Source organism: Canis lupus, chromosome 2, assembly GCF_003254725.2.
Source record: "Canis lupus dingo isolate Sandy chromosome 2, ASM325472v2, whole genome shotgun sequence".
In the NCBI taxonomy this organism is placed as follows: domain Eukaryota; kingdom Metazoa; phylum Chordata; class Mammalia; order Carnivora; family Canidae; genus Canis; species Canis lupus.
In genome coordinates this window covers 17,804,442-17,831,995 of record NC_064244.1, presented here as the reverse complement: position 1 = coordinate 17,831,995, position 27,554 = coordinate 17,804,442, and the positions used below count along the sequence as shown (strand labels likewise).

General features: G+C 35.3%; 1 protein-coding gene across 3 annotated transcripts in view; it reads left to right on the top strand.

The window, feature by feature from the left end:
- The window catches only part of STAM (signal transducing adaptor molecule), a 79,789-nt gene that overhangs the window by 26,157 nt on the left and 26,078 nt on the right, over positions 1–27,554 (top strand). The window contains exons 3-7 of one of the 3 annotated variants that reach the window (XM_049097274.1): positions 5,984–6,122; positions 16,966–17,041; positions 17,123–17,218; positions 18,857–19,006; positions 26,541–26,631. In XM_049097274.1, coding sequence (XP_048953231.1) covers positions 16,991–17,041; positions 17,123–17,218; positions 18,857–19,006; positions 26,541–26,631 — 388 coding nt within the window. In that variant the 5' untranslated portion in view covers positions 5,984–6,122; positions 16,966–16,990. The remainder of the gene's footprint in view (positions 1–5,983; positions 6,123–16,965; positions 17,042–17,122; positions 17,219–18,856; positions 19,007–26,540; positions 26,632–27,554) is intronic. The other 2 variants (XM_049097266.1, XM_049097262.1) reach the window with 2 other exon arrangements.

Sequence of the window (27,554 nt, the reverse complement as noted above, 5' to 3'; positions counted from 1 at the left end):
ATTCCATTGTGTGTGTGTGTGTGTGTGTGTATATATCAATCACATCTTTATACATTCATCTGTTTAAGGACATCTCAGGCTCCTTCAGTTTTTTTTCCCTTCAGTTTGTTTTTCTTCACGTTAACAGTTTTTTTGCTACTATTTATTATTCTTTTCCTTATTTTTTCTTATGAGAGAACTTTTAAGGCCTACTCTCTTAGCAGCTTTAAAGTTCCAATAAAGCATTATAACTATACTCTCCTTGCTGTATGTTATATTCCAGAACTTACTTAAAACTGGAAGTTTCTACCTTTTGCCTCTTTTTACCACTTCACCTCACACCCACCTCTGCCAACCATCAACCCACTCTCTATTTCTGAGTTCAGTTTTATTAGATGCCACGTATTAGTGAGAGATCTTACAGTATTTGTCTTTCTCTGACTTATTTCACTTAGTATAATGCCCTCAAGGTCCATCCATATTGACCTCATATATTTAAAATGTCTTAATTTGTAGCTTTAAAAAAAAGTTCTCCCATTTTTTAAGATTTATTTATTAATTGGCTGGGGGGAGGATCATTGTCAGAGGAGGGGCAGAGAAAGAGGGAAAGAGAAACCCAAGCAACTCTTTACTGGATGTGGAGCCTGACATGGGGCTGATCTCACTACCCTGAGATCAGACCTGAGCTGAAACCAAGAGTCAGACGCTTAACTGACTGTTCCATCTAGGCACTGCCCCTCCCCCCTAACTTGTCTCTTTTTCATCTAGTATCAGTAGGTTTAGATACATGATCATTTTTTTCAAATTTATTTTAGACAGTATACTTCCTGTCAGTATGTTCCTTAATATTTCAGTTATCTTTTGGGCGTTTTAATTGACATAATGCTAAGTCTGTGAATTAGGAAGTATTTTCAACTTTGCTGATTTAAATAACGAGATGTAGTTCTGTTTCTCCTTTTAAATAATGTTTTTTCCTTTCCTCTTTCCTTCTCTTCCTTTTTTCTTTCTACTTATTTTTTTCTTCCCTTAACATTTATTGTGCTCTAGTTCCTTTAAATCTTCATTAATTTGCAAACATTTATTTATATAAATACAATCTCTTTTCATAGCTCCCGTTAATAAAGAATTATTTGAAAAGGATTAAATAATAATTGAGACGCTATTCTAATATTGCTGAGCTTTTAAAAAATGTCACCCTTAAATTTTATGATTTCTCTTGAGAATAATGTTTTATATACATATCTAGTTGTGTTTTCACTTTCTTGTACCTTGATAATTTCATAATAGGAAATGAAAACCATTAAGGCCATGTTCATTTTCACTAGCCCTCAACACTTTTGCCCTCATGGGTCCCTTTTTCCATGAAAATTAATAAAACTGTTTTATAACTGCATTATTACAAAAACAACTATATTATTATACACCCAGACATTCTTTGCCCCAAAAGTTCATTTTTTTCTTTTTCTCTTAAAATAAATTTTTATTTTTATGGGCCCCTAAAATTATTGTGAGCCCTAAGTGTTGCATCTACATGCCTAAGGATAAGTGGTGTTACACAATTGTGTAAGATATTCTCAAATCGGGATGCCTGGGTGGCTCAGCGGTTGGGCACCTGCCTTTGGCTCAGGCCATGATCCCAGGATCCGGGATCCAGTCCAGCATTGGGCTCCCTGCGAGGAGCCTGCTTCTCCCTCTGCCCATGTCTCTGCCTGTCTCTCTTACGCGTGCTCTCTCTCTCTTTTTGTGACTCTTATGAATAAATAAATAAATCTTTAAAAAAACAGATATTTTCAAATCAACTTAGTAGTAGTAAAATTATTAAGGTGCTTTTCAAGTGAGCAGTAAACTATGGGATACTTTTTTTTTTAATCTTATTTTATTTATTTATTCAATGAGAGACACACAGAGAGAGGCAGAGACACAGGCAGAGGGAGAAGCAGACTCTGTGCAGGGAACCCAACGTGGGACCTGGTCCCAGGTCTCCAGGATCATACATATCCTGGGCCGAAGGTGGCGCTAAACCTGTGAGCCACCCAGGCTGCCCATATGGGATACTTATGATGGTGTTTGTAGTATTTCTTTTGTTTGCTTATTTCTTTTTATTGTGGTAAAATATATATAACATAAAACTTAGGATTTATCCATTTTGTGGCATGTTTGTGACATTCAGTACCGTCACATTGTTGTGGGATTATCACCACTACCCATTTCTAGTACTTTTAATCAACCCCAGCTAAAACTCTTATTAGACAACTCCTCATCACTTCCCTGCCAGCACCTGGTAACCACTTAGAACCACTTAGAGTTTGTTTTTAATCTTTGAAATCATTTTGTAATTAGTGTATATGGAGAACTTGTGGAGATCTGGTTTATGTTACCTAGGAACCTCCATACATATATTTAGTATGGGTTCCTGAAGGTAGCATAAAACTATTGAATATCACTGTAGGTTGTCAGCAAGATATTCGAGGGACCCGGTGTGCTTTAGTTAAGACTGAGAAATGTCACTGGTTTGAGAGAGGTGTTCCTGAAACCATACACATGTGTTGTGTATTTTCCTGAAACAAATTTAGATAGGGTGGGCTAAAGTATGGGAAATTATGGATTGGAATGCATTTCATAAGGTTAGTTGTGTACTATGCAGCAGTCTAGATTTTTTAAAAAAGCATTACCATTTGGGGTTTTTTTTTTTTTGTTTTTTTAAAGATTTTATTTATTCATTCATGAGAGACACCGAGAAAGAGGCAGAGACTCAGGCAGTGGAAGAAGCAGCCTCCACACAGGGAGCCCGATGCGGGACTTGATCCTGGGACTCCAGGATCACACCCCGGGCCGAAGGCAGGCACTAAACTGCTGAGCCACCCAGGGATCCCTTGGTTTTAATTTAATTTTATAAAATATACAGATTTATTTAAGAGGATGGATTTGGGGATTATAGAGGGAACTTTAGGAAAGGCTTTTCTTTATCTATAAGCTTTGATATTTTTATCAAAATTACTTATAACCATCAGTATATTGTGGAATTATTTAGTGCAGAAATAAAATAACTTTTGTCAAGTCTTTCTCCCCCCCCCCCCCCGATCCTTTTGGTTCGTTCTTTCTTTCTTTCTTTCTTTCTTTCTTTCTTTCTTCCTTTCTTCCTTTCTTTCTTTCTTTCTTTCTTTCTTTCTTTCTTTCTTTCCTTCCTTCCTTCCTTCCTTCTTCCCTCCTCCTTCTTCCTTCCTTCCTTTCTTTCTTTCTTTCTTTCTTTCTTTCTTTCTTTCTTTCTTTCTTCTTCTTCTTCTTCTTCTTCAAGCATCATCTAGTTTAGAGTTGTTGTAGTTTGGAAAATATTCTCAAGTTTTTAAGGGAAGAAAAAGCCATTATTGTGAAATTTTATTTAGTTAGAACTGTGACCCAGAAACATGGCTTCCATTGTTTTGAAAAATGTTCCTTATATTCTTTCTCTTTTAAAAATTTTACTGTTCTCTTCTTTAAACCATACATAAGTGTGAATGTATTTATGTTTGTTGATTTCAGGAAATACTTATGTTTATGTAAAATATGTACTTTTTTGATTTAACAATAGATTTATATTTACATGGCTCAAAAATTAAAGCAACTTGAAAAGATGAACATGGATAAGACTAACTCCGATCTCTTTTTCTCCTCCATCCTATATAGGTAGCTGCTTTTCTTGCTTTTATATCTTTTCATTGTTTCTTTACAGGAGTATGAATTTATTTTCCATTGATATATAATAAGCATATTGTATACATGATTCCACATTTGTAATTAGTTAATTCATTAATATATCCTGATAGCCTTAGAAATACATTTCTTTTAATGTCTGTTAGCAATGCATTGGTTGTTAAATTGACAACATACAGAAATCATTTTGTAGTTTAACATCAGGTTTTAATTAGTGGCATGTAGAATATTACCACACTTTAAAATCATTATTGGGGATCCCTGTGTGGCTCAGCGGTTTGGCGCCTGCCTTCGGCCCAGGGCGTGATCCTAGAGTCCCAGAATCGAGCAGAATCGAGTCCCACATCCGGCTTCCTGCATGGAGCCTGCTTCTCTTCTGTCTGTGTCTCTGCCTCTCTCTCTCTCTCTCATGAATAATAAATAAAATCCTAAAAAAAAAATTAACAAATTATTTAATAATCGCAAATAATTATATCAGTCTCAGGAAACCTAGTAGTTGTAATTATTGTTTGTTTCATATAGGTTATAGAGGTTATTTTTTAAGCCTGAAATGTTTGAATATGCTGGACTTAAAACTTTAAAGAACATTTTGAAAAATTTTTCTGACTTCCTAGGACATTCACATGATTTTTAGGGTACAGTTCCAGTGTATGAGTAAGTACTGAAAAATGCCTAACCAATGAGGTCATATGATAGACTGAAAAGTCTGTTTAGAATCAAGAGAAGTTTGAGAATGATGGTAGCAGTTTTCTTTAGCATGTCTTCACATAATGAATAGCTTTTATTTGTTCTAAATCATTTGTTTATATTCTCACATGAAGAATAAATGTGAGGGTAGGTGTTGATTATCCACAATACAAGTTAAAATTAAAATTCTGTGATTGACATCCAGATTAATTTGTATTGTTACTTTGTATCTGAACTGTCTTTGCTTAGCTTTGGGCAGAGATAGAGTTGACTGAATGTGGAAAACATGATATATAACTTGGTTAAGGGATTATTTAGATGATAAATCTTTGATTTATTCCTATAGAATTAGAAGGATATATAGTTATGACTGACATTTTGTGAAGAATACAAATATAAGCCTTTGGAAAAGAGTTTGCTAAAAATACTTTTCATTTTGTCTGTATTGCCTTGTCTTAGACCTGGGCTGTGACTATTTCTGTTTTTCACCTGAAGGTTGATGTAGTATTTTCAGATTTTTTTAAAGGGAAAAGTAGTCTCTGACCCAGACATCTTCAATTACATAGAGGAACACATTTCTTCCAATATATAGTATGATAATCATATCTTCAAGTTATAAGCCTTAATTTTCAGAGTCTTCCAAGTGCTCTTTTAAGAATAATAGCCATCATTTACTGATGGCTTATTATTTGTCAAGTCTTGTTTAAGTTCTTTAGAAACATTTTATATAATTATCACAGCCCTAGGTACTATAGGTTTTTCCAGTTTACAAATGGAATATAATTCATATTTAGGATTAAATATAATTTAAATTAGAAATCCCAAGAGGAATAAAATTAAAGGATTTTTTGTAAAGTGTGATCTTGGTTTTTCATGTCTTTTTTACTTTACATTGTGGACTTATTTTTAGTTGGTTTCATTCTCTCTGCATCAGTCATTTTTTCTTTTATATGACAAAAAAGTGAGTACTAGCTGGGTATCATGCTTTGTGTATGCAGTGGTAAATAAAACAACAAAGCCTTTGTCATCAGCTGTGGTGACAGTCTGCTAGTGGAAGGTAGAAATAAATAGGTAGACAGATAACAAGCCAAGATAGTGCTTTAGTGGAGAATAAAAGGGGAGACCTATTTAGATTTTTTTGAGGAAGGCCCAGTGTGAAAGGATAACATTTATGATTTTAAAGTTGAGAAGAATCCAAGAGCTGAAAGCAGAGGTTCCAGGCAGAGGAAATAATACCTAAGTAAATCCTACAAGAGAGAAAATGGTTGGTGCTAAGAACTTCAAAGATACAGAGTAGCAAGAACAGAGGTGAGTTGCCCTAAATGAGAGTTGAATATAAGAGTGAGTGAGTTAGGAAAATCGAAGTCATAGTTGGAATGGTTGAAATTGAGATTATAGAGAGTTTTCACTTCCTGGTAATGGCGTGGTCTAGGATGTGACCATGGCAGTTAATAAAGTGTGATAGAAGTTAAAAAGCCAAGATGTTGGGAACATCACTCATGTAGTAATTAATTAACATCTCTGAGGGAATTGAAACAGAGGTAGTGTTGGAGAGAGTGGCAATGAGCTAGGAGTTAAAATCCTTGAGGGATGAAGGGGTAATTGAGGACTTTTTTTTGTTTTTTAGAGAGAGAGGAGGGAGAATGTCAGGCAAATTCCATGCCCAGCACAGAGCCTAAAGGGATACTGGATTCCACAACTTGGAAATCCTGATTTGAGCCAAAAACAAGAGTTGGGTACTTGACTGAGCAATGCAGGCACCTCACGTGAGTTTTGTTTTGTTTTGTTTTGTTTTGTTTTGTTTTACGATAGTCACAGAGAGAGAGAGAGAGAGAGGCAGAGACACAGGCAGAGGGAGAAGCAGGCTCCATGTACCGGGAGCCCGACGTGGGATTCGATCCCGGGTCTCCAGGATCACGCCCTGGGCCAAAGGCAGGCACCAAACCGCTGCGCCACCCAGGGATCCCTGTTTTTTTTTTTTAAATAAGTGCAGTTAGAAGATAGTCCCACCTGATGAGAGCTGGACTGTTAGGAAAGAGGGAGGGAGAATGAATAGGAAGTAGTAATGGAAGCAAAGAAGACCCTTATCTTGTACCGACCTATTATAGTGGGAATAGTATCCTCCCTGGAGAGCCAGATTTCTGTAAAGCAAAAGGACTGAGGATTGGGGCTTTTGTTGACATTGGACTGTAAATTCTAGAGGACACAGTGGAGAAGTTTCAAAAGGGGGAAAGTAATACACACGTAGAACTGTTTAATGATGGAAAGGCTAGTCTGGGAGCTTCTTGTAGGGACTGGTGTAAACAGGAATTATAGGCATGTATTCTCAAATTCTCAATTATTGGATAGTAGAGAAAGTAGGGTGTCCAAGACTTCCTTCTGACCTTTATGGATGGATCCTTGGAGGCCTAGGAAGAAGTGGTTGGGGCTTGTTTTTGACCCCAGTCCATAAAGGGAAGAGGCTTGAGGTGGGATAGTCTTTATTTCTGTTTTTTTGTGCTTTAAAGATTTATTTATTTATTTGAGAGAAGGAGAGAGCGAGCACGTGCGAGAGAGCGAGCGTGTGAGCATGCACATGTCCGGGGAGAGAGAGGGGCAAAGGGAGAGAGAATCTTAAGCAGACTCTATGTAGAGCATGGAGCTAGACTTGGGGCTTAATCCCATAGCCATGAGATCACAACCCGAGCCAAAACCAAGAGTCGGCCGCTTAACTGACTACACCACCCAGGTGCCCCAGTCTTTCTGTTTGTTTACTTTAATTCCAGTTAGTTAGCATACAGTGTTATTTCAGATGTATATGTTATATTAATTTCAGATGTATTGTAATTCAGCACTTTTCCTACATCACCCTGGGCTCATCATGTGTTAGTTTTACATTAATTAAAAGGCTCACTTTATCCTTTGCAAAATTAAACATAATTTTTTATGTTCAAGAGATTTTGACGTTTCCTTTTCTGTGAACTGTATATATCCTTTCATTTCTTGAAGTCTTTGATACAGTAGGGGCATATCTTGTCTATAGTTTGAGTTGTGTGTGTCTGTATGTATACACACACATGCAAACACACACACACATATATATATATTGTATTATTCTTTTTACTTTGTTTTTTTTCCATTTAGAAGTTTTAATTTTTTATGTAGGTAAATTTATCAGTCTTATGGTTTGCAGAATTTTAGTGGAATTAACTCATTCTGGTGGAATTAACTCATTTTTCTTTATGGTTTCATTTTTTAATTTCATAATTAGTTGACTGGTTTTTGAATACAGTTTTAGATTTACAGGAAAATGGAGCAGACAGTATAAAGAAATCTATATATCCCCCCTATTCTTCACATACAGCTGCCCCTATTATTAACACCTTCATTGTATAGTACATGTGTTACAAGTAATGAACCAATATTGATATGTTATTATTAACTGAAGTCCATTGTTTCCATTAAAGCTCATTTTAGTACAGTTTTATGGATTTTGACAAATCTTTAATGATCTATATCATTAAAATATCACACAGAATAGCTTCACCATCTTAAAAATGTTTTATGCTCCACCTATTCATTCCTCTCCTCTCTTTCTCTTCACTTCTGACAGTATATTTTTTAACTGCTTCTTTAATGTTGCCTTTATCAAAATGTTGTATAATCAAGATCATATAATATGTAGGCTTTTCAGACTAGCTTGTTTTACTTAGCAAAATGCATCTAAGCTTCATCTGTGTCCTTCCGTGGCTTGATAGCTCATTTCTTTTTATTTCTGAATAATACTCCATTATATGGATGTACTATATATCATTTTTACATTCACCTATTGAAGGACATCTAGATTCCTTCCAGTTTTTGGTAACTGAATAAAGCTGCTATGAAATACATTCATGTATAGGTTTTTTCTGTGGGGACATAGGCTTTCAACTCAGTTGAGTAAATACCTAGGATCATGGTTTGGAAGACTGATTAGCTTTGTGAGAAACTGCCAAACTGTCTTCCAAAATCTCTGTATCTGTGGTTACATTTTTTTACATTTAAATCTTTGCTCTTTTTGGAATATCCTCTTATGAAATATGAGGTATGGTTCTAACTTTATTCTTTTCTGTTTGGCTACCCAAAATTCCAGTGACGTTTACTGAATAGTACATCTTTTTCCTTTCTGATTTGAAATACTGCCTTTATGTATGACACTCCCACTATGTATGACCAGTGTATTTTTTAAACTTTATCTTTTGTCCTATTTGTACATGTGTATACATGTGCTGCTACCACATGGTTTCAATTATTAAAGCCTTAGAATACATTTCAGTATTTGACAGGGCTAAATTTCCTCTTTTTTGTCCTCCTAAGAGTTTTTCTAAATACTCCTTCCCCTTTCTACTTCCCCAGATAAACTTTGGGATTGGCTTGACTAGTCTAAAAACAAAATTGTTTCTTTTAAATTGGCTTAGTTTTAAATTAATTGTCTTTATGATATTAAATCTTCTTATCCAAGAATAGAACATATCTTTGTATCTTTTAGTAGTGTTGTGAAATTTTCCTCTTACAAGTCTTGAATATTTTTGGTAAAGTTTCTTATGAGATATTTTGTCCTTTTGCCACTGTTTAAGTGGAGTCTTTCTTTTACTGGTTGTTTGAAAGGAATTTTCTTTTTTCATCGGTGGACTGTATTATAAATTCTGTGTATCCCGAAGAGAATGATCCATTTTAAGGCAGGAAATTTAGATGATGATTCAGGGAAAAGGGGGGATAGTAGCAGGAACCAAGTCCTTGACTAGGGTAGGGTTCTGATTCAATTTCATTTTTTCATCTTTACTTGCCCTAGACAGTGATTTTACTTTTGTATTTTACTACAATTTTTAAAACACGATGTATTTTATGGCTAGGACCTATAGAATCCTCGTGACCATAGAGATGGTTTCACAGATAGGGAAACTAAAGCCCTGAGATTTTAATGTGACTTCCAAAAGTAGTAGCATAAGCAAAAATCAAAGTCAGGTTTTTACTCCCAATCTTTTTTTTTTTTTTTTTTTTTTTTTATATGATAGTCACACAGAGAGAGAGAGGCAGAGACACAGGCAGAGGGAGAAGCAGGCTCCATATGCACTGGGAGCCAGACGTGGGATTCGATCCCAGGTCTTCAGGATCGCGCCCTGGGCCAACGGCAGGCGCCAAACCGCTGTGCCACCCAGGGATCCCTTTTACTCCCAATCTTATGTTTATTTCTCACTTATCTGTGTCACATTCTTAGGTGCCTATAATGAGCAGTTATTTGAAAGTTAAAATCATGAATCAAGACATGCCAATTTGATATTGAAGTTTTGAGTGCTTCCTTTCTCTCCCATGTATTATATTGGTATTTTGCTTGACAGAAATATGCTTTAGTCTTATATGGTCTAGGAAACTCAAAATATCCTCATACTGAATTTAAGTATGTAGTAACTTATCTTTTTATTAATCCTCAATATGTAGTATGTAGAAGTTTAATTTACCTACTTTTCTGCTGAAGTCTTTTGGAATCATGAACTTGTTTTGTTTTAATCTAAATTCAGTTTGCCAACATATAACATCCAGTCCTCATCACATCACGTGCCCTCCTTAATGTTCGTCACCCAGTTACCCCATCATCCCACCCACCTCCCCTTCTGGAACCCTTTGTTGAACTTGTTCCTTATATAGCCAGATAATATCATTTGTATACTGAATTCATGTTCCATCAGTCATCTCACGAAAACACACCTACTTTACAAGCTCAAAGTCAAGAATTTGATGTTTGTGCTCAGTGTTTCACCCTTTTTGCCCTTGTGTAGACTGTGTTTTATGTAAACTGTATTATAGATCAAATCTATCTTTTCAATATGTCATAGAATATACAATTACTTGCTTCAGTTCTGATTGCTTTCCTATTTTATATTAGAGTTCTCTTCAAGTTAGTCTCTTGCTTTTACGCTTTTGAAAGGCATCCTCTACATTAGACTCTTCTCTGTATTCAAGGAAGGTATTTATTATCTGTTAATTGAAAAAAAAATTAAGATTTAAATTCCTGTATCTTTTAGTGTGTGCCTGCTAGGTACTACCCTATACTAAGACCTATAAAAGCTGTTTGTACACGTTTAGCCTTTCACCACTACACAATATAGATAAATGTAAATCCTTGAAAGGTTAAGTTGTAAAGCATTTTTTAGAGTATGTAAAGTGACAGTTTAGAGGTCAGATCATTCTAGTCTAAAATAATTTGAAAGCTAAAGTTGTAAAAGTAATTTGATAGAAGAACAAACTAGAATTAATGTTGTTGAAGTTCTCTATGTCCCTGGGACAATTCTCAAAGTATTGGAATAACATAACTGATCAGGAAGCGTTAAAATTCCCTTTCAGGATGACGTCTGTCAAGCTTCAGATCTTTTCTACTTTTTCTACTGTATTGTAGCTCTGCTTATGTCTAGCATTGGTTCTCAGCCTGGGTAATATGTTTATATTAGGGATGGTTTTCATTGTCAACATATGAGGGTTAGGTGGGGCATAGGGATGTGATACTCCAGATAGTCTTATACTATAAAGAATTTTATGCCCTGAGCACATAATAGTGCTTCTATTTAGAAATCTGCTAGTGTCTTTGTACTTTTTCATTCCTGCTTCATAGGTGATGAGAAGTTAACTATGCAAGCACTTTCATTAACTGTGTTACACATTATTATTACTGCTTTTTTTTTTTAATATTTGCAATATTTTAAGGAAAATAACCTATTCTTTTGTCAGGTTCCATGAGGGGGATAATGAAGAAGTAGTATCCTCATTTTGAAAAGTGTATTGGTCTAAGGTCATTGATTGACTTAGAAATAGATGGAGGAGTTAGAATTTAAATTTACTGTTTTTTCAATGGTAATAATTTCCTTAAGGATATAAACCTTATCACAGTTTAAGTTACTATTTTTATGATACAAAATACTTCTCAAATGAAAAGTAGAAGAGTGGGACATAATTGAAATAAGGGTATTTTTAAAAAAATTTTATAAAGCACAAGATGTCACAAAACTTGACTGCTTTATCCAGCAAAATGTTTCTTACTTTTTCCATATATATTAATGGAAAGACCTTTTAGGTAATCCCACTAACTGGTGACTAGGAGACTAGTGTTGAGCTATTTATCTGTCATAACTGTACAGCAACATGCTTGTAAGTAGGTAGACATTTATAAGTAATGAACAGTTTTGGAAATTTACTTGAGGCTGTTTAAAGAGATTTGAAATTTCATTATCTTTGAAAAGAGAGTTGTAGAAATGTGAAATTAGCTTTACTTTTCCTTGATCTTCTGACAACTGATATGAGCTGCATCATATGCATGTTTATCTTACTGTGTTTAACTGTATTGTTTGTAGCCCCCTCAAATTGAATTTTTCCAGAAAGCTTGTCCCTGCTCTCCATTTAGTGAGCTTATTATGTGCTATCTCCCCATTACAGTTTTCATTTTCTTATAGAGTGTGAATAGCTCACTGTACTGAGTGTGATTCTTGCTCAGTGTATGCATGTTTTAAACAACGTGGCCCTATATGAAAGCCACCTTCTTTAATGGAGGCTCAAAATAACAGTTTTGCTTTAATAATTGAGGAAAAGTTGCCTATTTGAGCATATTTGAGAGATGGCAGAGTATGTTTTCCAACAGGTAACTCCTTGATCAAGAGAAATTGGCTAATTATAATTTTCACCTGTGCCCTGACTTTGGAAACACACCCCAGGAAATGGTACTATTCCCCTATATTTTACAGTGGTGAGATTTGTGCTGTGCCCATTTCTCACTTAGTAGGTTAAGAGCAGCAAAGTTATTTTGGGGTTGGAAAACTGGGAAAGGTGAAAATTTTCCCTTTCCCTGTTCTTATCCCTATCCCTGACCCCAATCTTTTTGTTTTCCCATCTCAAGATAAGGAAAAGAGGATATGTCTTACAAAAGTTTTAAAATACCAAAATGGAATTTTGAGAAGGTTTTTTGCAAGAGACTGCAGAGGTTGGGTAATGGGAATCATTGGTAGACTCTAAAGCACATGCTCATTTTATCTTTAGCATGTATTTTTACAAAATACTTCATTTATGTTTATTACCATCAATTACCTTACATCCTGTGCTCCTCCCAGCACTACTTAATCTGCATTTTTCCCCTTATTTTGATCTTACTGTAATTCTTTTTTTATCTTATTGTAATTCTAAGGCAAGATTTTATGAAAGAATGTACATTTTTCTCATAGAAAACTAATTCAGTGGAAGACATACGGGAGTTGGTAATAAATAGAGCTTGAAAGGAAGATTATTTGATTATTCTAAATACTAAGTATTGTACAACAGTGAAAAGTAGTGTTTTTCCATACTTAGCTTGTTGACTTTTTATTCAGCATTGACCTTGTTCAAGGCATTATTTTAGGCAGCATTCAGAATGAAAATGTTTACCTTTAGTCACTGGTGAGCAGCATCAGCTAAATAATTCCTGTTTTTGTTTCCTCAAATTTCACTTGAGAACATAATTATGTACCATGGGTGGTAAGGAGTAGGGAGCCAAGGGTGAGCAGTGTAGCCCTGGATCCCATCTTCAGGAACTCTTTTTTTTTTTTTTTTTTTTAAGATTTTATTTATTTATTCATGAGAGACACACTGAGAGAGCAAGGCAGAGAGAAGCAGGCTCCATGCAGGGAGCCTGATGTGGGACCCGATCCCGGGTCTCCAGGATGACGCCCTGGGCTGCAGGTGGCACTAAACCGCTGTGCCACTGGGGCTGCCCATTCGGGAACTCTTAAGATGAGGAGATAAACAGTTAAGGCAATTTTATTAAAATTTTATTTAAAAAAAAAAAAGATGAAAAGCAAACCCAAACAATTGTAAATAATACAGTAGTGTTTAAAGCTAACAGCTGTCAGCACACTTTGTTATAGGTGATTCTAATTATCTATTGCTACATAACAAACCAATGTAAGACTTAGTGGCTTAAATGAGCATTTATTATCATCTTCATGGTTCTGTGGGTTAACAGCTGGGTACTTTTTGTTTGAGGTCTCTCATGAACTTGCAGTTACCTAACAGCTGGGACTGGAGTCCTCTGAAGCCCTGATTGGGTTGGATGTTCTTATATGGCTGGCAGTCAACTGGGATCTCAACTGGAGCTCTCAGTTGAAATAGTTGCCAAGGCTTATGTGTGGTATGAGTTTCTTACAGAGTAGTAGTACCTGGGATCCCAGAGGGAGCAGCCTAAGAATAAGTGTTCTAAGAGTTGTAGGTTGTATTATACATAGCTTTTTTTTTTTTTTAAGATTTTATTTATTTATGTATTTGAGGGAGAGAAAGAGAGCAAGCATGAGGGGCGAGGGTAGGGGGCAGAGGGAGAGTGAGAAGCAGACTCCCTGCTGAGCAGGGAGCCCAATGTGGGGCTCAGTCACAGGACCCGGGGATCACTACCCAAGCTGAAGGCAGAAGCTTAACCGACTGAGCCCCTACATAGCTTTTTGTGAACTATACATTTCAGATTATCACTTTCACTACATTCTGTGGATCAAGCGTGTCACTGGGGTCAGCCCACATTTAAGAGGAAGATTATTAAACTGTACCTCTTTATGGGAAGTGGTAAGGTCACTTTGTAGAAAAGCATGTGGAAAAGGAGTTATTGTGGTTATCTTTGGAATACATAACTTGCCACAGAGGTCTGGTCTGTAAATATTGAATGACAGCTTTGACCTAGATAATAAAACAATGAATATATCATTAGAACAAAACAGTGGATCCTTAGTAAACAAAATAGTTCCAGTTTTGATACTTGAGATACACAGTCATTAGGAACTTGAATGGCAAAATGTGGTGTGAGGGTCCTTTACTACTCTCATCTAACATTTGTTTATGACTTTTACATAGAAAATTGTTATTATGTGTTGAAAGAGTTCTACCCATTTGTAAATATTTGTAAATAAGAACAGAACAGTTAACATGTCATAAAGATTTAGGTAGTCATAAAGATTTAGTTTCATGGTGACCTTTCATGGTTTTGTTTTATATACATGACTTGGTAAAACTTATGAAAATTCATAAAAGCAAAAGTGAAGATGACAGTATAATGTTAGTTAATGAAAGCATTATCAGCAGTTATTTGCTACCTGTTGAATATTTTTTTCACAGTGTAATTTGTAATTTACATGGAGATGGTGATTCAGTGTGACGGTTTTGGTGACCAAACTGGTTTAATCATAGGGTCAGTATCCTTTAGCACTGATAGAAATGTAAGGTACTATATGTAGAGGGCTCTTGCTTTCTGGGTACTTTTTTCCAATAAGATGAATGAGCAAGAATAAAAAGTTTTATTAATCACTGTTAGATCAAAGGAGTGACTGTTGATAAAATTTGTTTAAAGAATATATGCTTTTCAGAATTGCCTTAAGAGCTTCAAGTTCTGCAGCTCTGTTTTCTTTTTTTTTTATTTATAAATTTTTTTTAAAATTTATTTATTTGTGATAGTCACAGAGAGAGAGAGAGAGAGAGGCAGAGACACAGGCAGAGGGAGAAGCAGGCTCCATGCACCGGGAGCCCGATGTGGGATCCGATCCCGGGTCTCCAGGATCGTGCAGCTCTGTTTTCTGTGGGAAACTGGAAAAGTGTGAATTGCAAAAGAAAGCACAGTAGCATGGCTCTGTGGTATTTGTGTCTGAAGGTTAAGAAGGGTTCACGCCTTAATTTTTATTTACCTTTGAGCATGAAGTAGCTTAAGTTTAGTAGTTGTAACTTCACATGGTAACCGAATGACTGAGTGGTATGGTGGGAGACAAGTAGAGTAGAGAGGATTTGATAGAAAAGAGGCCCCTCTTAAAGCTCTACTTTCTTTGAAACCCATAGTAGTTTGTTGAGGTGGATTGAAATAATACCTATGGATAATGAAACTGAATTTGATGCTTTATTTCACCAGAACTGACATATGCCAAGGCAGCTGTGTACATTCCTAAAAAGTCTGTCTTGTGGCTGGTCTATTTGAGAAAAAGTCATTAGAAGCCACAGTCACGTGAAAGTATAAGTATCCCCTGCTTCTGGAAGTTTTGTATTATGCCACTTCGCTCTCATGGAAGGACCTACATTAGTACCTGTTTACCTTAACTAAAAGAGATTTGAAGGGTATTTTCACTGTATAAAAAAAGGCCAGAAGTGAAAATGGCGTTCAGTTTTTCTTTGCGCTGTTTTAGAGATAGCACACCCCTGTAGCAGCAAAAGTAGTGCCTCCCAGCTCTATTCTGAGGAGCTACACTCAGCATCTCAGCATCAAGCCACCATAGTTTTGAACTATGTCTGTGAGCATCTGCTTTATTTTGACTTACTTTGTGCATCCATTAGTAAGACGTGTCCTAAGGTATCAGAAAAGCCTAAGAGAAGTTATGTTTGGGGTCTGGGAATGCTAAAAACATTTTCTTTATGAATTAGTGGTAATTGCTTCTTCCCTTTAGGCTTACACAAGTAGCAGTAATAGTAATAACAAGTAACTAAATCTGTGGAACACTTATGTGTTTAGGTTCTCAAAAAATATTTCTTTTAAGATTTTATTCATTCATTCATGAATGACACACAGAGAGAGGCAGAGACATAGGCAGAGGGAGAAGCAGTCTTCCCACAGGAGCCAGATGCAGGACTTGATTCCAGGACGTCGGGATCACAATCTGAGCAAAGGCAGACGCTCAACAACTGAAGTTACATTGAATTAACTCCTTATGGCTTGTTTTTAGCTTGTTTTAGGATGGATTTAGAGTAGTCTTTTGGGATAGGTTAGTCCCAGTACTAAGGCCTAAACTCCGTGTATCCAGTGAATGCTCTAGATTATTTAGCAAGGACTCTCCATTTTGATATGAACTCTGACAACTGTGTGAGCTTTGGGAACTCTTTGAGTATATAGTTTGCAGTCATTTTTTGTCCAGCCTTATGAAGGTTTTAATCTATGCATGTGTGGCATAGGTAGACCTAAGTGGACTCTATGTAGGTATCCAGAACTATTTCTTCATGTAGCTCCTTTTACTCTGTCTTATGAATTTTAGCTTCCTCAGCCTCCCTGAATTCTGATTTCTATCCTTTCAACTCAGTGAAATCATCATCATTCTCTTCTTGGGATCACCTCTACACAGATATCCAGAAACTGCCTTTAGGCAGAAAGCCTGTACTGATAGCTGGAAAGTGCTTCTGAATGAAAAGTTGGGGCTTAGTAGTTAATAATTTCTTCTTAGAGATCATTCAGCACTGCCTGTGACCTAATGTCACAGGGACCTGAGTGTATATTTTAAATATATTTTTCCAGTTTTCTCATTTGTAGCAGGAGTATAGGTCTAATTCAGTTTATTCCATCATAACTAGAAGTGGAAGTTTGGGTCTATCATTTCATTTTCAGAACTTTTTCACCTATAAGTAGTGTGAAATGACTAATCTATGATTGCTAAGGAAGAGAGCCTGTTAATTTTGTTTGAAAAATTTAAAGGAACTTCTTAGTGTACAGTTCAGTTGTGTCATTAATAGAAATTAGGCCTCTCTACTATAGTCTACCTTTTGTATAGGAGTCTGTTGCCTATTACAGTTAAGAGGGGAAAAGCCTGGGTATACTACTGATTGATTGTTATATTTATTTTTCAGACCTAAAGATTGTCTTCGATCTATTATGAGGAGAGTGAACCATAAAGATCCTCATGTTGCTATGCAAGCTCTGACTGTAAGTGATTTCATTTTAAGTTTTACCACAAAGTAAACTGCTAAAATTGAGACATTTTAACTTGTGATATTCTACTTTTAGCTTCTAGGAGCATGTGTATCAAACTGTGGCAAAATTTTTCATTTAGAAGTATGTTCAAGAGATTTTGCTAGTGAAGTAAGCAACGTATTAAACAAGGTAAGGAACATTATTTTTAGATATGAATGAACACAATTGTCTTCCTGTATTTCATTGTTCAGTTTTTCACATTTTAAATCACAAATGACTGGTCTGTACTTTATTTTTTTTAAAAATCCTTCCTAGGCTGTGTCTATCCAATATGTAAGTAAGGTAAATGCTATTTTGCTGAAGAGACTACAAGTTTATATAGTTAGAGAATTATTTTTGCTGTTTTAACCAGATTAGAGTATATTTAATCTGTTTTATCATTCTTTTCATCTAATAAGAAAATACATGTATTTCTCTATCTGATTAAATAATACCAGTCTATTTTAGTCACAGTTTTTGTAACCTTTTGTGTAGCCACGGAGGTATTTTCCCAATGTGAGCTGTTCAGAAATACTGCCAAAGTATGACACTATTTTCATTGTGATACAAGAAAGGCCACTATCTCACCATGACAGGATTTTAATGTTATGCTTTTCATTTAACTGGATGTGCAATAAAGAGTTCCATTTATGAAAAAAAAAGAATTCCATTTATGCAATTCAAGGAATTAAAAGAATTTAAGTTTCTAAGTAACGTGAGTTTTTCCAGTAAAAATTTATGCATTGTGAAGGTAATTATTTCTGACTCTTTTGGGAGGAGGAGAGAGGATGGGATATTATATAATCAGGAAAAATTTTAAGATGTTAAGAGGGAAAATACCTCGTGTTTTTGGGGAAAAAATGTTTCTCTCTAGGTTTTAATAGAAAACAGTCCAGAAATGAGATAAAAGTTTATTTAAATAATTTTTTACAGAATTTCTGTACTTTGTTTTCGAGTATGATTATGTGTTCTTTTCCTTTTTTGCTTTATTCAATTATATTTAGGTATTTTCCACTAATTAATAACTATTCCTTTAATGTCCTGAATGTCCATCAAAATGTATGACTGTTTATGAAGAGATTTTAGTATATAGTGTTTTCTGTAATTAAATTGAAGATGAGATATTCGAACTTGTAGTTAGTAGCATGAACAACTATTTTGAAAAGCAAACAGCTACATATAAGAGAAAGGATTTCTTTATTTTCCAATATTTTATAGTGAACATATTGATTTATACTTGAGGGAGAGATGTTATTTTGAAGAAATGAAGTTTCTAGAAATACTGACATATAGTGGACCACAAACCAGGTCTCAGATAATTAGATAACTTGGAAAAAATACACAGGCATAGTTTTAAAAGTCAGGGATTAGGAATAAAGGAACTGTCTTTTTTTTTTTTCTTTTTCCAACTGTTTCTTTTTTTTTTTTTTTTGTCTGCAAAATAACCAAAACAAAACAGACTACTTTTGTCTTCTTGATGTACAAAGCTCACTTAGTTGCAAAATACTCTAAAAAGTTCCATCACTCTGACGTCCAAAATAAGTTAATACATACTTAATGTTTACTTTGACATAAGGTATGTATGTTGATATCATCTATTGTTTCATAGTGTGACAAAACTTATTTATGGTAATCCACTCTGTTTTCTTATTGTATCATCTATAGCTAGGGGTAATTTGTGATTTAAAAAATATCTTCCGCACTTTATAATTTTTATATTTAATGTATCTTGTGTTAAAACATTAGCCAGGAAATTAGTAGTTTTTATTAAATTTTTTCTTTTTTCAGGGTCATCCTAAAGTCTGTGAAAAATTAAAGGCTCTTATGGTTGAATGGACAGATGAATTTAAGAATGATCCACAGCTTAGTCTAATATCGGCAATGATTAAGAACCTTAAGGAACAAGGAGTTACATTTCCAGCTATTGGTTCTCAGGTATTTTGTAAAGTTGCATGTGTCTTTAATGTAGCCACATTTATATGAATTTTTCTTTCCCCCTCAAACCCAGGTAGTTTTTACTACTGCAAAGGATTTTTTAAAATAATCTTTTAATAATTTTTGTTAATAATCAGTGGTGCCGGAAAAATACAGGGGGAATATTAATGTGTTCTAACTTCTACCTTCCCACACTTTCTCCTTCCTTGGAAATAAATTAGATTAGCATTTTACAATTTAAGATTTTTTTTTAAAGATTTTATATATTTATTGACACAGAGAGAGGGGCAGAGACACAGAGGGAGAAGCAGGCTCCATGAAGGGAGCCTGATGTGGGACTCGATCCTAGGTCTCCAGGATCACACCCCAGGCTGCAGGCAGCGCCAAACCGCTGCGCCACTGGGGCTGCCCCAATTTAAGATTTTTTAGAGTTTTTAATAACATAGACAAAATTGCTTTATATGATATTAGGTGGTACTGACAATCTTGTTAAATAGGCTTCATGCTTTAATTTTGTCTACAAAGAATGACAGCTTAAAAATCAGGATATCCTTAAAATTTAAGGATGAGTATAGAGGTTCTTTTTATTATGCAATTTAAGAATACTTGTATTAGAAATGAGAAGGAGATAAGGGAGTCAAGAGGAGAGAAGCACAAAAAGCCTCTTTTCCCTTAATAAGAGCTGACTGGTTTGTAAAGATGATTGAGTGAAAGGCTTAAATTTCCTTTCTGCCCCTTCCTCCTCCAATTTATGTGTAATGGGATCAATTTCTAATTTACGTATTAAAGGAAAAATTGAAGGGTGTCTCATTTTTTTTTCTATTCTGGGTAACCATCCTTTGGGATCTCCTGCTAATCTAGGGGACTTAAAATGTGTGGTAATTTATTATACTGCCTTTCCCTACTCCATTATTGGGACAGAATATCACAAGTGGTGTGAAAGCACGCACAGAAAACTCTTTTTAGATTTCTTCCCCAGAGCACTCTTTTAGTTTATCTGAATATTCTTGAAGTGTGAAGATCCAAAAGTATGTTTGAGAGATGAAGGAAGGAAAGGATATTTTTCTTCTTACTTGAAGAAATTTGGCTTATGAATGGTTTTACAATGATGAAATATATCTTTAAGAAGTATTTATTTATAATTTGTAGCTGGCTTTTTACTACTCTCAGAATAATTTCTAAAATCTGTATAATTAAGGAATAATTTTATGCAGAAAAATCTTCTAATGAATTCCTTGACAAAAGAGGCATTGTTTATTTATCAAAGGGTAGACTCGCAGAAAATGAGGAAGTATATTAATCATAAAGATGATTAATGAGATTGTAGTTTCTGTGCCCTGAAAAGCTTTTCTAGAGCTTATTACTTCATCATCATCACATGAAAGTTTGTTAAAAATGCAGCATCTTGGGTGCCACTCTAGAACTATGGATTCATTATCTCTATTTTAACAAGCTCCCTGGATAATTCTGTGTGCACATTTAAGTTTGAGACATGCTGCTTTTGAGTACAACTCTCACTGCAGGTGAAAACTGCTTTTCAGGCCACAAAGGGATTTGTTCTAGTTAGAGAAGGAAGGAGAACTAATGACCCATGTGATATGTAGCTTTGTTTGGTTAACCTAGAATCTCAGATAGTTGTGTGAACAGCTTTAGGGATTCTCTAATCTACTGCCCTCATTTTACAGATGAGGAAACAGACCCAGAATGGTTAAGTGACTTCCCCAGGGCCACAGCTCGTAATTGACAGAGCTGGAACTAGAACACAGGCCTCCTGACTCTCAGTCCAGTGTTCTTTCCACTACACGATCCTGCCTTCCGTTTGATATAGAGGTTAGTGGATATGTGTCTGTCCGGACTAGGCTTCAAAGGACAAGAAGTGGAGTGAACACTGGCAAGAGCATTTATTTATTGACTGGTACAGAAGTTAGGTTACTCTCCTGTTCAAGAGGTTCAGGACACACATCAGCGATAGTAAAGAGTTACTTTTTTTCATCTGGTATGTTCTAAAGTATATGAAAGCTAATTTTGTTGTAGTTATTATCTTCAGCCACAAGAAATACATAAAATGCATATAAAGTAAAATATGATGAGGTAGAACGGTGATTTAAAAAAATAATATCTGATAGTTTATCATTGAAAACCATGTTTGTGAAGAACTTCATATTTAATGAAAAATGTATCTTGGGGATCCCTCGGTGGCAGTTTGGCGCCTGCCTTTGGCCCAGGGCGCGATCCTGGAGACCCGGGATCGAATCCCACATTGGGCTCCCGGTGCATGGAGCCTGCTTCACCCTCTGCCTATGTCTCTGCTTCTCTCTCTCTCTCTCTCTCTCTCTGTGTGTGACTATCATAAATAAATAAAAATTTTAAAAAAATTTAAAAAAAATGTATCTTGTAGGATCATCACAAGTACCTCTAGATTTTAAACTCAGTTGCATAATCATTATTCATCTTGATCAGGCTAGATCTTTGTCAGCATACTTAAGAGAAGCCTCCAAAAGTAAAGGGAATTTTTAAAGTACATTTTTTCATCTAAGTACAGAAGAAAATAATACAAAAATATTAAGAAAAGTCATACTTAGTTAACTCATTCTGCTGCAGTTCTTGTAGCCCTAACTTGTGACATAGAGATAAAAGAAATGCTAGCACCGTGACTGTATTTGACTGACTACTAGTGTATGTATTGTTGCTGCACTTAGAACCCAGTAATAGGAAGGAATTTTAAAGAGTGCAGTTCAGGAATATAGGATAATATACTTATTTCTGCACTTTCTTCTCTTTTTTATTGAATTTTGACATAAAATATTTTATTAGTTTTAGGTGTACAACATAATGATTCAGTGTTTATGTACATTATGAAATGGTCACTTTAATAAGTCTAGTTATCTGCTACGATAGAGAGTTGTTAGAGTATTATTGATTCTCTGTGCTGTACATTATATCCCTCCATCTTAATTATTTTATAATTGGAAGATTGTATCTTTTTTTTCCCTTTTTTTTTAAATAATAAATTAATTTTTTATTGGTGTTCAATTTACCAACATACAGAATAACACCCAGTGCTCATCCCGTCAAGTGCCCCCCTCAGTGCCCGTCACCCATTCACTCCCACCCCCCGCCATCCTCCCCTTCCACCACCCCTAGTTCGTTTCCCAGAGTTAGGAGTCTTTATGTTCTGTCTCCCTTTCTGATATTTCCCACACATTTCTTCTCCTTTCCCTTATATTCCCTTTCACTATTATTTATATTCCCCAAATGAATGAGAACATATAATGTTTGTCCTTCTCCGATTGACTTACTTCACTCAGCATAATACCCTCCAGTTCCATCCACGTTGAAGCAAATGGTGGGTATTTGTTGTTTCTAATGGCTGAGTAATATTCCATTGTATACGTAAACCACATTGGAAGATTGTATTTTTTAATCCCCTTCACCTGTTTTGTCCATCACCTTCACCTGCCTATTGTTTGGTAGCCTTCAGTTTCTTTTCTGTATCTGAGTCTGTTTCTGTTTTGCTTTTTATATTCCATATAATACATGAAATCATACCATATGTTTTTCTCTACTTATTTCACTTAGCATTATACCCTCTGGGTCTATACATGTTGCAAATGGCAAGATTTTATTTTTTTATTATGGCTCAGTAATTGTGTGTGTGTGTGTGTGTGTGTTTGTGCGCGCGCGCTTGCTTCTGCGCGCATGTACACGTATACCACATCTTCTTTATCCATTCCTCTATGGGAGGACACTTAGGTTGCTTCCAGTCTTGGTTTTTGTACTGCAGTGAGCACAGGCGTGCATATGTCTTTTTTTTTAGAATTGGTGTGTTTTTTTGTCTTTGGATTAGGAACCTAGAAGTTTTTCAGATAAAAACGAGAATTGCTAAATTTTATGATTGTTGTATTTTTAATTTGTTGAGGAAGAACCTACATACTCTTTTCCATAGTGGCTTTACCGGTTTACACTCCCACCAACAATGCAGGGGTTCCTTTTTCTCCACATCCTTGCCAACACTTATAATTTATTTTTTATACTAGCTATTCTGTCAGATGTGAAGTGATTGTCTCATTGTGGTCCTGATTTGTATTTCCCTAATTGTTAGTGAATATCTCTTCATGTATGTCATCAGTATGTCTCTTTTGAGAAATGTCTATTTAGGTCCTCTCTCTATTTTAGATTGTATTTTTTTTTTTTAAATACGGAGTTATATGAGTTCTTTAATATTTTTTGGATGTTAACCTCTTATCTGATATATCATTTATGAATATTTTCTCCTATTCAGTAGGTTGCCATTTTGTTTTATTCATATTTCCCTTTGCTGTGCAAAAGCTTCTTAGTTTGTTGTAGTTTCATTTGTTTATTTTTCCTTTTGTTGTCCTTGCCTGAGGAGATAGATCCAAAAAAATATAAGACCGATGTCAGGGATCCCTGGGTGGCGCAGCCTGCCTTTGGCCCAGGGCGTGATCCTGGAGACCCGGGATCAAATCCCACGTCGGGCTCCTGGTGCATGGAGCCTGCTCTCCCTCTGCCTATGTCTCTGCCTCTCTCTCTCTCTCTGTGTGACTATAATAAATAGATAGATAGATAGATAGATAGATAGATAGATAGATAGATAAATAAACAAACCGATGTCAGAGAGCTTAACTACCTGTTTTCTTCTAGGAGTAGTATGGTTTCAGTCTTACATTTAAGACTTGAATCCATTTTGAGTTTATTTTTGTATGTGGTACAATAAAGTGGCCCAGTTTCATTCTTTTGCATGTAGCTGTCCAGTTTTGTCAACATTATTTGTTGAAGAAACTCATTTTCCTATTGTATATCTCTACTTTCTTTGTCATAGATTAATTGACCACAAGTATTATTTTATTTCTGGATTGTCTTTTATGTTCCATTGACCTGTGTTTCTGTTTTTGTGCTGGTACCATACTGTTTTGGTTATATTATAACTTCATAGTATATTTTGAAATCTAGGAGTGTGATATTCCCAGCTTTGTTTTTCTTGCTCAAGATTTTTTTGACTCTCTGGCATCTTTTGTAGTTCCATACAAATTTTAGAATTCTTTGTTTTAGTTCTGTGAAAAATATAATTAATATTTTGATGTGGATTACATTGAATCTGTAGATGTTTTGGGTAGTATGGACATCTTAGTAATATTCTTCCAATTCATAAGTTTGACATATTTCATTTATTTGGGTCATCTTCATTTGTTTTCATTATTGTCTTACAGTTTTCAGGGTACAGGTCTTTCACTTTCCCGGCTAAATTTATTACTAGGCATTTTATTCATTTTGATGGGGATTGTAAATGGGATTGTTTTCTTAATTTCTCTTTCTGATTGTCATTAGTGTATAGAAGTGCAGCAGATTTCTGTGTATTAATTTTGTGTTCTTCAGTTTTCCTGGATTAATGTATTAGTTCTGATAGTTTTTCAGAGGAGTCTTTAGGATTTTCTATATATAGTACCATGTCATCTGCACATAGTGACAGTTTACTTCCATTACGATTTGGTTGTCCTTTTCTTTCTTTTTTGGCTTAGTACAGTGTGCTTTACTGATGGTACAAGGTAGGCTCTCTAAGCCTCTTTTCTTCTTCATGGTGTCTAGGATGAAAACTTTGTTGAGGATGGGAGATTCTCCACATGTTGGGAGATGAGCTGGAGCAAGGACTCCATAGCAGTTGAGGGCTTCTCTCTCCTCTTGTGCTCTAGCAGGAGCTGATATTCCTTGAAGGTCATGTGGACCATAAGGTGGACCGCCCAGTTGCTTTGGCCAAATTCGTTTTCGTAACAGGAAATGAGCTTGACAAAGTGGTCATTGGTGGCAATGCTGGCCCCAACGTTGAATTGGAAGAATAGGTGTCACTGTTAAAATGGCAGGAAACAACCTGGTCCTCAGTGCAGCCCAGCATGCCCTTGAGGGGCTTTTCTCCCCATGAAGTAGTCCCTCTAACATTTCTTTTCTTTTATTTATTTTTTTAAAGGTTTTTACTCCTTTTTTTTTTTTTAAGATTTATTTATTTATTTATGATAGACATAGAGAGGCAGAGACACAGGCAGAGAGAGAAGCAGGCTCCATGCTGGGAGCCTGATGTGGGACTTGATCCCGGGACTCCAGGATCGCGCCCTGGACCAAAGGCAGGCGCTAAACCACTGAGCCACCCAGGAATCCCCCCCCTAACATTTCTTGTGAAACCCTTTTAGTAGTGATGAACTCCTGTAGCTTTTGCTTATTTGGGAATTCTTTATCATTTCTTCAGTTCTGAATGACAGTGATAAGTGCTTTGTGTATTCATTTGACAATATAAAATATAGTAATGTAGATATACATTATAATGTATTACAATATTATAATGTAGATATACTGTATTTTACTATAATTTTGACTATTTTATCTTTTATTTACTCAATAATTATTTCTTGATTGCTCACAATCCATATTTAGGCACATATATTCTCAGGAAACATAGAGCACGGTTAGGGAGATAGATATAAGCAGATAATTTTAATAGAAGTTGAGATGTATTGACTCTTACTTTGTGCCAGGCATTGTTCTATGTGCTGTGCATGTGTTAATTTGAATACTTTGGAATTCCAATTTTGTTGTCGTTCTTGGTTGATTTGGGTATTCTGATAAACATTTGTAACTGTTCACAGCCTATATATATATTTGAACCAGGTAGATTTAGGTTTTGAACCCATGTTTGCCTGACTCCACCATTTACATTCTTAACTACCCAGAGCATACCTTTTACCTTGTTAAAAATACTATCAGAGGAACACAGAGGAGGGAGTACTTCATTTAGGGGTTTAGGAATGCTTCATTGAGAAAGTGATTATTTTAGCTGTTGACTAAAACTATTTAGCTGTTGAGTTAAAACTCAATAGGGAAAAATGTGGACAGAGTTACAGGAGCCAAAGGGGAGGACATTATTAAGCGTCAGAGATATGAAAAGTGAGTGTGTGTGCGCTCGCTAGCAGTTACTGGTAACTGAACTATATTGTCAGAATTAACTATTTGTATTTTAGTTTATAAAATAGTGTAATTTTATGAATATTATATCATTGTATATAAGTCTCTACTCCTAAAGATACCATCCTGCCTCTTAATCTGCAAGAAAGCAATAAAATATAACTGTTGAATAGATGGTTTAAATTTAAAAACTTTGTTTTTAAAATAGTATTGCCTTCCCTTTCCCAAGATCTCTGGGAAAGAGTCTCTCTCCCTTTTTCTGGTTTTAGGATTTTTCTAACAATTTTTAAATCTCCCCTAGTCTGTCTTCTTTTGTTTGTCTTCTTTCAGCTTCCTATCTTTACACAAATTTAAGAGAGTGCGATTAGGCTCTTCATCCTCAGTGTCCAGGTCTTTTCTCTCCAGTTCGAACTCTTCTCCTTTCAGAGTGGAGACTGCTCCGTTTGGATTATCTTCTGCTTTAAAAATCTAGTAGATTGATTAAGAAAGCTCTTGAAAGTTCTTAGATTAAGGAAGTAGGAAAATTTGAGAACAGTCTTCAAATATTGTGTTCCTTTCTTTGTGTTAGGCTGCAGATCAAGCAAAAGCAAGCCCAGCATTGGTTGCCAAAGATCCTGGTACTGTGGCTAACAAAAAAGAAGAAGAAGACTTAGCAAAAGGTATGTTTTTAAGTCCCCGATGTTGGAAAGGTGGGAAGGAAATGGGTCCCTTACTTAATATTTGTTTACTGAGATATTTAAAAATAAAAGACATAGGACTTTATAAGCTAACCTTGAAATCTGCTTTGTGCCCCTCTTTGGTGTCAGTTGATACTCTTCTAAGACAACTAGTATTCATATGTCCTTTAAGTCTATGGGCAATACTGTTTTTATTACACTCTGTCTCTATAAACAATACTAAATACTTTTATGCATCCACCACATTTTTTCTGTCAGTAGTTATACCATCTGTAGTTTATTTTTATGCAACAGTATGTCTACGATCATAATAAAACATATAAATCGAATTCATTTATTTCAGCCATTATATAATATTCCATTGTACTGATAAATATATATTATAGTTTATCTGTCCGGCTACTGATGGATGTTTGGGTTTTTTGGTTTGTTTGTTTTTTTTATTACTATAGTAAGTGGGCTGCGTTGAGTATTCTTGTACATATTTTCTTGTGATGTTTGGGTTTTTTGGTTGGTTTGTTTTTTTATTACTATAGTAAGTGGGCTGCATTGAGTATTCTTGTACATATTTTCTTTTGTGTGTGTGTGTTTTGTGTGACTGCAACTGATATTTTTGGCTTATGGGGGAAGTACATCTTCAACTTTGCAAAATAGTTTTATTCTTTCTTTTGCCATTAGCAGTATATGAAAGTAGTTATTGTATTTTTTATCTCCTGAAAACATTTGATATTGTCAGAATTTAATATTTGTGATTCTGATAGGTTGGAAATAATGTCCATTTATCTTGACTTTTATCCCCTTGCTTACTAGTGAGGCTGGTCCTCTTTTGTATGTTCATTAGCTATACTGATGATGTCTCTTACTGAGGTTTTTTGTGTGTGTGTGGCTTTTTAAGATAATGATAT